Source organism: Odocoileus virginianus, chromosome 9, assembly GCF_023699985.2.
Source record: "Odocoileus virginianus isolate 20LAN1187 ecotype Illinois chromosome 9, Ovbor_1.2, whole genome shotgun sequence".
Taxonomy (NCBI): domain Eukaryota; kingdom Metazoa; phylum Chordata; class Mammalia; order Artiodactyla; family Cervidae; genus Odocoileus; species Odocoileus virginianus.
In genome coordinates this window covers 60,177,722-60,187,717 of record NC_069682.1, presented here as the reverse complement: position 1 = coordinate 60,187,717, position 9,996 = coordinate 60,177,722, and the positions used below count along the sequence as shown (strand labels likewise).

At 42.3% G+C, this 9,996-nt stretch overlaps 1 protein-coding gene and 2 long non-coding RNA genes across 3 annotated transcripts in view; 1 reads left to right on the top strand and 2 right to left on the bottom strand.

Moving 5' to 3' along the window:
- Window positions 1-887: 887 nt before the first annotated feature.
- LOC139036756 (uncharacterized) lies at window positions 888-8,508 on the bottom strand. The gene is made up of 2 exons (XR_011489611.1): window positions 8,422-8,508; window positions 888-1,548 (listed from the first exon to the last, which is right to left on the bottom strand). It is a non-coding gene; the product is annotated as an uncharacterized lncRNA (long non-coding RNA).
- Window positions 4,441-8,415, bottom strand: LOC139036755 (uncharacterized). Its single transcript, XR_011489610.1, has 2 exons — window positions 7,916-8,415; window positions 4,441-7,116 (listed from the first exon to the last, which is right to left on the bottom strand). It is a non-coding gene; the product is annotated as an uncharacterized lncRNA (long non-coding RNA).
- UQCC1 (ubiquinol-cytochrome c reductase complex assembly factor 1) overlaps window positions 8,365-9,996 on the top strand; it is a 92,578-nt gene continuing 90,946 nt past the window's right edge. Inside the window, exon 1 of the mRNA XM_020894018.2 lies at window positions 8,365-8,612. Within this exon, the coding sequence (XP_020749677.1) occupies window positions 8,589-8,612 (24 nt within the window). The 5' untranslated portion in view covers window positions 8,365-8,588. The remainder of the gene's footprint in view (window positions 8,613-9,996) is intronic.

The following is a 9,996-nucleotide window of genomic DNA, read 5'->3' as shown; positions in this document are numbered from 1 at the left end:
GATCTTGGAAGTTAATCGAATTATCTTCCTGGGATTTGGCTTCCTGGTCTCAAAAGTATCTCCTTAGGGACATAGCTTGTTGTTAGTTCCTAGGGAGAAATAGCTAAGCATACAGCTTAGGACAGGGAAAATGGAAGGCCCGTAGGGGAGGAAAGAGGTGAGACCCCCAGCCCTCTGATGCCACCTCTTGGCTCTTTCCACATCCCTGTGCCCCAGGGCCACAACAAGCTGGAGAATCAGCTTTTCTGGGGCTTGGAACACACGACCGTGGTAAGTCTCTTAGACTTCACTTGGCTTCACAATTGGTTCTTCTGATCTGAATATGGATGTGAGGAAGCAGAGTAGTCATATTCATTAAGAGTCAGGCAGTTCTGGGTTCCAGTTCTGGTTTTACCATTTTCTAGCTGAGTGACTTTGAGCAAGTTATTTAACTTCTCTGAGCCTCAGTTTTTCTATCTGTAAAAGAGGGGTAATAATATAAAATTTAGGGGGCTTCCCTAGTGGCTCCATGGTAAAGAATCTGCCTGTCAATGCAGAAGACACTGGTTCGATCCCTGGTCCAGGAGGATCCCACATGCTGTGGAGCAACTAAGCCTGTACACTACAACTACTGAGTCTACACTCTGGAGCCTGAGAGCTACAACTACTGAAGCCCTCGCACTATAAAGTCTGTACTATGAAACAAGATATGCCACCACAGTGAGAAGCCAGGGCATCATCACTAGAGAGTAGCCTCCACTTGCTGCAACTAGAGAAAAGCCCGTGAGGCAATGAAGACCCAGGACAGCCAAAAATAAATAAAATTATTTAAAAAAATATCAAATTTAATGGGCCTTTGATTCAGGAAAGGGGCTATCCATTCATTCCATACATCTTTGATCCATCTATTCATTTATCAACCAATAAATATTTATTGAGGGTCTGCTGTGACCCAAAACTGTGCTCAGTGTTGGGATAATAATAACTACAATATTTACTGAGGATTGATTATGTACCAAGTACTGTCCTTAGCACTTTACATGAAGTCTCTTATCTTACAATGCTCATGCCCTCAAGTTCCATGCATGAATGAAAGAGAAAATAAAGATCCCAAAGGATGCTAGAATGGTAAGATAATATACTGAGTCAAAGGAAATGAAATAAGACAGGGGAAAAGTCAAGTTGTGCATCAGAATGCATGAAGCCAACTATACATGTACAAAAATTGAAATGTGATTTCACAGTAGGTAGCCACGAATTCGGTAGAATCAGTTGAATATAATGTGGGTTCAGTTCAGTTCAGTTCAGTTTAGTCGCTCAGTCGTGTCCGACTCTTTGCCACCCCATGAATCGCAGCACGCCGGGCCTCCCTGTCCATCACCAACTCCCGGAGTTTGCTCAAACTCATGCCCCTCGAGTCGGTGATGCCATCCAGTCATCTCATCCTCTGTCATCCACTTCTCCTCCTGCCCCCAATCCCTCCCAGCATCAGGGTCTTTTCCAATGAGTCAACTCTTCGCATGAGGTGGCCAAAGTACTGGAGTTTCAGCTTCAGCATAATGTGGGTGCCTAAGTGCAAATACAAGTGTGGGCTTCATTAACAGACATGCACTGTACAAAACCCAAGGGAACTGTGGTTCTGCTCTGTTAGCAGGACTTGGGGAGTGTTGGGATGGCTAGTGTGGGGGAGAAGCAGAGTCAAGGATGAATCCTGTAGTTTTTAGTTTGGGAAACTGAGGGGACAGTGTGCCACTCAACCACAATGAAAAGAAATATGGAAGGAGGAACAGATTTTGAGAGGAAGATGATGGGGTCAGTTTTAAACATGTCAAGTCTGAAGAAATTTTACAAGGTTGGCTTTAAAACAGCTATTGGAAAGAGAACAATTCTTCCATGAAATGATATGCAGAAGAAAGGAAATGCATGTGATACACACAAGTTTGTGAGCTGGGTGGTGGGAAGCTGAGTTTCTTTGCGTTGGCTTCTAATTTTATTTTTTTCTGTGAAGCAGGAGGTGAGGCTAACTGTTTACAAACAGTAGGAAGGGGTCAGAGTCAAGGAATGTGAAACAAGTTCCTGGTATGGGTTAAATGGTGTCCCTCAAAAAAATATGTTAAGTGGGACTTCCCAGTGGTCCAGTGGTTAAGACTGCACACTTCCAACGCAGGGAGCTTGGGTCTGACCCCTGGTTGGGGAACTAAGATCCCACGCACGTGTCATGCGTCAAGACTGAAAAAAATTTTAAATATATGTTAAAGTCCAACCTTCCTGCTCCTAATATGTGAATATAACCTTGTCTGGAAAAAGGATCTTCACAGATGTAATCAAGTTAAGATCATCAGGATGGGCTCTAATCCAACACGACTGGAGTACTTATAAGATGTGGGGCTTCCCTGGCGGCTCAGTGATAAAAGAATCCTCTTGCAGTGCAGGAGGTGTGGATTCTATCCCTGGGTCGGGAAGATCCCCTGGAGGAGGAAATGGCAACCCGCTCCAGTATTCTTGCCTGGAAAATCCCATGGACAGTGGAGACTGGAGGGCTACAGTCCATATGGGTCACAAGAGTTGGACAGAACTGAGCAACTGAGCAGGCACGCACGCATTTACAAGATGAGAAGAGCCACAGAGACAGAAACAGAAGAAGAAAGCCATATGATGACTGAGGCAGAGATTGGAGTTTTGCAAGCTGTAAACCAAGAAACACCAAGGATCGAGAGTTCCCTTTTGGCCTGGTGGTTAGGATTTGGTGCTTTCACTGCAGAGGCTTAGGTTCATTGGATCCCTGGTTGGAGACCGTCAGGCATGCAGTGTAGTGTAGCCAAAATATAAAAACAAACAACCACTCGTCCACCAAAAAAAAAAAAAAAAAAACCTCACCAAGGATGTATAGCAATGACCAGCAGCTAGGAAGAGGCAAGGAAAGATCCCCTAGAGCTTTCAGATAGAATGTGGTCCTGCCAACACCTTGATTTTGGACTTCTAGGCTCCAGAACTGGGAAACAATACATTTCCATTGTTTTAAGTCACCTGGTGTGTGTGTGTGTATGTTTGCTATGAATCTAAAACAGTGTTGTTAATGAACAACAGTTTTGGAGAAGAGAGCAGAATTAAGCATAATAAAGGTTGGTATCCATATTTGGTGGTATACATAGGCTCTTTGCATGGTTTTCTCCAGTAGAACTTAATAATCTAGATGCAGGCATGGAACAAATGGACAATTAGAGGGAGGAAGTCTCTTTAGGTGGGGTGGGGAAAAAGACTTTTGAGCAAGGGAGTTACCCTGGCAAGAGACAATTAGGCAATTAAAGTGACAGACTGTATGATGTAAGCTAGATAGGAGGAAAGAGGGGAGAAAGTTGACAGACTACTGTGTAAAGAGAAGAGATAAAAAGCCTGGAGGTCTCAGTGGGGTAGAATGACAAATGTACTAGGAATGAATGGATGCTTAAAGAATAGGATGATGAGAAAATTCCTTGGTGATACAATGGTTAGAACTCTGTATTTCTACTGCAGGGGGCATAGGTTCAGTATCTGGTCAGGGAACTAAGATCCCACGAGCCACATGGCATGGCCAAAAAAATAGTGGTGAGAATCCAGAATGGAATAAATTTAAAATTTCATAATTAATTCTGGTGGTGAAGTTCAGGAATTGGCCATGGCATTGGGCAGCTGGACACTTCACAAACGGATCATACTCATACAATACCCTTTAGTGACTGACTTCTTTCACTTAGCACAATGTTTTCAAGGGTCATCCATATTGAAGTATATCAGTAGTTCATTCCTTGTCGTTGCTGAGTAATAATCCATTTTCTGGATACACCACATTTTACTTACCCATGTCATCAGCTGAAGGATATTTAGGTTGTTTTTGGCTACTTTCAATAATTTTGTGATGAACATAAATATGCAAGTTATCATGTGGACATATGTTTTCCATCCCATCTGTCCTAAGTTACTTCAGTCGTGTCTAACTCTTTGCAACCCCATGGACTGTAGCACGCCAGGTTCCTCTGCCCATGGGATTCTCCAGTCAAGAATACTGGAGTGGGTTGCCATTTCTCTCTCCAGGGGATCTTCCTGACCCAGGGATTGAACCCATGTTTTGCTTATGTCTCCTGCACTGGCAGGTGGGTTCTTTACCACTAGCATCACCCATATGTTTTAATTTCTCTTAAATATATGCCTAAGAATCACAAGTCTATGTTTCTAATTTATAGGAACTGTTTTCCAAAGCAGCTGTAGTTTTACAATCCCATGCATGAGTTATCCAGTTTTTCACATCCTTGCCAGTACCTGTATTAATAGCCACTTAGTGCAATGTGAAATGGTATCTCATTATGTTGTGTGTATGTGTTTCCCTAATGACTAATGATGTTGATCATCTTTTCATTAGCTTATTGATCATTTGTGTATCTTCCTTGCAGAAATGTCTGTTCAAATCTTTTATTCATTTTTGACTGGGTGTTTATTTTTTTTATTACTGAGTTATAGAGCTCTTTGTATATTCTGGATACAAATCCTTTATCGGATAGGTGATTTGCAAACATTTTCTCCTAATTTGTATCTTTTCACTTTCTTGATGGTACCTTTTGCAATGAAAAGTTTAAATTTTCATGTTGTCCAATTTACCTAGTTTTTCTTTTGTTGTTTGTGCTTTTGACATTGTATTTAAGAAGGTTTTGCCTAAAACAAAGTCACAAAGACTTACTCTCATGCTTTATAGTTTAGTTTTTACATTTAGATCTATGATTCATTTTGAGTTAATTTTCCATATGGTGTGAGATAGGAATAAATTGCCATCCTTTGGTATTGTCTTTAAAAATTGTTGTGAGTATGTATTATACTTTCACAATCATAATATGCTAAGGGTAAAGACCAAGTTTCACTTCTTTGTATTTCCCATAAAACCAACAAGTAAATTTTTTTTTTTTTTTGGGCAGAAGATTTTAAGAGTGGTTTGGATGTTTTTCTTTCAATTTTAATGGTAATTATATAGATACAGTACAAAGTCCAAACAAGACAAAAGGATATAGGTGGAAAAAATATGTCTGTCTCCCTTCCAGACCTAACATCCTAGTCCCCTAACCCTCTTCCTCAGAATCAGGCACTATAACGACCACTACCAGTTTCTTATGTATCCTTCCAGTGATTTTTCTACAGCTATGTTAACAATAGAATAGAATCTAAAGTTTTTACCATGGTCAACAAGGTCCCCCATGTTCTGGCTCCTAGGACCATCTCGTAACCTCATCTCTTATCATACTCTTCCTTATTCATTTGGCTCCAGCCAATGATAAGCTCCTTTTTCTTCCTTGGAAACATCAAGCATTCTCTCATGTTGGGACCTTTATACTTGCTGTTCTTTCTGACCAGCATGTTCTTTAACATGGGTCACCATATCATTTCATTCATATTTTTGATCAAATTCAACATGGCCTTACTGGATCATTCTATCTAAAATAGCACCCTATTATATTTTGTTCCTACCCTTCTTAGCAGTTACCATACCTGACATTATATTTATTTGCTTATTGCTTGTCTTTTTCCACTGAAATATAATCTCCATGAGGGCAGGAACTTTGTTTTATTCTCTCTTGTATCTTCAGAATCTAGGTCTGAGTCTGGATCATGGTAAATGCTCAGCACATATATATTTATAATGTATGATTAAAAAAAACACACACATTTATTTATTTGGCTGTCCTGGGTCTTTGTTGTGGCACAAGAGATCTTTAGTTGTGGCATGTGGGATTAAGTTCCCTGACCAGGGATTGAATCTGGGTCCCCTGCATTGGGATTTCCTTATTTGAGTTCAAAATCTGTCATAAAGCAGCAGACACAATTCTCAACATCAACAACACGTTGGCCCAGGAACTGCTAATGAAGATACAGTGCAGTGGTGCTTCAAGAAGTTTTGAAAGGGAGACGAGAGACTTGAAGATGAGGAGTGCAGTGGCCAGTCATCGGAAGTTGACAACAACCAGCTAAGAGCATCATTGAAGCTGATCCTCTCGTAACTACACGAGAAACTGCCGAAGAACTCAATGTCAGCCATTCTATCATTGTTCAGCATTTGAAGCAAATTGAAAAGGTGAAAAAGCACCCTTAGTAAGTGAGTGCTTCATGAGCTGACTGAAAATAAAAAAAATCTTTGTTTTGAAGTGTTGTCTTCTTTTACTCTACGCAACCACAAAGAATCATTTCTTGATCGGATTGTGATGATTGACGAAAAGTGGATTTTATATGACAACTGGTGATAACCAGAAGAAGCTCCAAAGCATTTTCCAAAGCTAAACTTGCACCCCCCCAAAAAAGTCACAGTCACTGTTTGGTGGTCTGTTGCTGGTCTGATCCACTACAGCTTGCTGAATCCCAGTGAAATCATTACATTTGAGAAGCATGCTCAGTAAATCGATGTGATGTACCAAAAACTGCAATGCCTGCAGCCAGCATCAGTCACCAGAATGGGCCCAATTCTTTTCCATGACAACATCAACTGCACGTCATACAACCAACACTTCAAAACTGAACCAATTGTGCTACGAAGTTTTGCCTCATCTGCCATATTCACCTGACCTCTCACCAACTGACTACCACCTCCAACTATCTTGACAACTTTTTGCAGGAAAATGCTTTCATAACCAGCAGGAGGCAGAAAATGCTTTCTAAGAGTTCATTGAATCCCAAGGCACAGATTTTTACTCTACAGGAATCAATAAACTTATTTCTTATTGGCAAAAATGTATTGATTGTAATGGTTCCTTCTTTGATTAATAAAGCTGTGTTTGAGCCTAGTTACATTGATTTAAAAATCACAGTCAGAAACCGCAATTATGTTTGCCGCATTAAAAAAAATCTGGAAGGGAATTCAATTTTAGAGAGGGTGGAAAGTTGGGATTCAAGGTGGTGGTAAAAAGGGGCTTTAGCTTTATCTGTAACATGCTAATTTTAAGAAAATAGAGTTTTAGTATAAATCTGACTTTTAATTTAAAATTAATAGATTAAAATTTATAAAGCAGAAGTTACAAACTGCAACTATTTCACTGGCCCCTTTTTCTTTTAATCTCTGTTAAACTTTTCTTCTTCTGAACTACAGTCTCATATCATCTGCCATCCTTTGAGCAGAAAATTTTCCTGCCAAGAGAAAATAGAAGCCATAAGAAACACTTTCACTTTTCAAACCTGTATAGTTTTTGTATCACATTTGCATCTCTAAACTGATTAACAAGAAAATTGCTCTTATCGTTTATAATATGTGATGCCACTTGTCCTAACTTCCCTGTAGGAGAACTTTGTTGTTGTTTAGTAACTAAGTCGTGTCTGATTCTTTGTGATCCCATGGACTGTAGCCTGCCAGGCTTCTCTGTCCATGGGCTTTCCCAAGCAAGAATACTGCAGTGGGCTGTAATTTCTTTTTCCAGGGAATGTTTCTGACCCAGGGATTAAACTGGAGGCTCCTGCACTGGCAGGTGGATTCTTTACACTGGGCCACCAGGGAAGCCTGTAGAAGCACTATACCGCTATTTTCAATTCCAAACACATAAACTGCTCACTTGAGTGGAGAAAGCATATCAAGGGTAGTTTCCCATGTTATTCTCTAGTTTAGCTCCTTATTTCCTTCATAGCACTTAAAGCAATTTTAAACTATTTTATTTTTCTCATTGGCTTACTTTTGTGTGCCCAGCCCTCCCACCACATCTATGAGCTCCAGGACCCAGTATTCACACCTGTCTTAGGTCCAGCACACAGTGAACCGGTCACAGGCCTATAGTCAATGGGTCTATATGTTGACAGAATGAAAAGTAAGGAAGTCCTTCAACATTCTGCCCCTCTGCCCTCCATAACCCCAAGAACACTCACACCTTCTCTCCTCTAATATTCCTGGGGTATACTGAATGTAAGAGGTCTTCTGGCTAAAGCCATTCTCTCTCACCTCCGGAGGAAACGTCTTGCATCCTTGCATCTTCTATATCTTCTTCAACTTTACAATAATTTCCTATCAATACTCAAAGATGCTCCCTATTGCAACCAACCAACCAGAAACCCCTAACGTTCCTTTCTCAGGTTTCAAGTCAGCATGTGATCACCCTCTTCCCCTGAATTTCAGGACTCAGCCGTGTCCTATGTCCTCCTTCTCCTCCGGCTCGTTTCAGGGAGTCTTAAAGTGCTGGGATTTCCCCCAAGATCCTGTAATTTTCAACCGCTCGTGAAAAGGCGGTAATCCTAGTGGGGACAGTTTGGGAGAGAGGAACTCCGACAAGGAAGTGCTGAGGAGTCAGGCGGGTTAAGGAGAGAGCTACGAAAAGCTCGAGGCAGATGTCACAGAGGACTGGTGTTGTGGAGACGACACGGGCCTCTGTGACGCTCCTGACCGAGACTAGACAGAGTGGGAGGCGCGCGTTCGCGTTCCGGCCGTCCAGCCGCGCGCCCGGGCCCTACCTTCTCGTGCACAGCGGGGAAAGCGCGCGCTCGTGCTCCCAGCGGCCTCCGTGCGCCTGCGCTGCGGTTGCCGGGCACCAACCGGCGAAAAGACAACCTCGTGGAGGGGTGGAGGCCGCCGAGATTCCGGAAGCCCATCCTTCACCCGGAAATGGTTGTCGAGAAACATGGCGTTGCTGGTGCGAGTCCTTGTGAGTGAAGGAGTAATTATGTGCGGTCGCCCGCCGGACTCCCGGGTTGGAGTTGGAGAGGGCGGGACGGGAACAACTGGACGGGAGTGCAGGAGCGGAGCCTGTGCGGTAGCGGGGCTACTCGGCCGCTTTCTGCGGGGAAACTGAGGCAGCTTCCCACTCCCCCGACCCTCGATTTTTCCGTGCCTTCCCTGTCTTTGGAGAAGGGAGGAGAGTGACTTCACAGCTAAATATGAAGAAACTTGCTTTTCCTCTGTCACCAGCCGTGACTTCTTCCCTTCAGGGAGAGAGAGAGATCCGCGTTCTAATTTCTGTTCTGTCACTAATGCACAGGATGACCTTGGGCAAGTCACTTTAGGGCTTCAGAGTCCCTAGGCGCAAATTGAGGACGTAAATCTGCAGGTTCTTCGAATTCTGAGGTCCTCTGGCTTTTCAGAGAGCTAAGTAGATTCATTCTTAACCGTGCAGCTAAGTGGAATACTATTATAGGTTGTTGGAGGGAAAGCTGCAGGAGAACTTGGGTCATGTCTGTTGTTTTTACTCTGCCCAGTGCAGTGTGTGGCACATCATAGATGTTAAATATTTGTTGAAGGAATGAATGAAATAAGTTATGAAGAACTATTTTTGATGGTAAAAGCGTCTACCTACAATACAGGAGACCTGGGTTCGATCCCTGGGTTGGGAAGATCCCCTGGAGAGGGAAATGGCAACCCACTCCAGTATTCTTGCCTGGAAAATTCCATGGACAGAGGAGCCTGGTAGGCTACAGTCCATGGGGTCGCAAAGAGTCGGACACGACTAAGCGACTTCACTTTCACTATTATACACTTGGCTAATTAACACCCATATGGGAATGTGCTGCACCTCTTGTGATACAGTTCTATCCTTCTAGTGGATTCTTCTAGGAATTAAATAGAACAAAAATTAGGAGGATACAGAGCTTGGTTCCTAGTTATGGAAGGATGGGAGCGTTTATACTTGCAGCAAGTCTTTAAAAAACTTGGTCAAGGGCATTATTTTTTGTAGCAGATCTCTAGTCTTTCCCATTCTATTGTTTTCCTCTCTTTCTTTGCATTCCTGCCTTTACCTTTCCTTTGAGTTATGATATTAGGGACACTTGTTTCTAATCTTTTTATATGTGGCTTGTATGGACCGCATTTTACTTCTTTTATTTCTTGTCAGCCTGGCAAAGTACAGTGCCCTCTATTGTTGTGTAGTAAATGTTTGTTTGAAGAGTAGCTCCTTCAAACAGAAAGTAACTCACTGAAGGAATTGTTGATGCCAGGGCAGAAATTGATTTGGATCTGAGGAAATGGCAACTAGGATGTCAAAAGTGTTTTTAAGATGGATATTTTCTGGGGGGAAAGATGAGAATTTTGTTGGG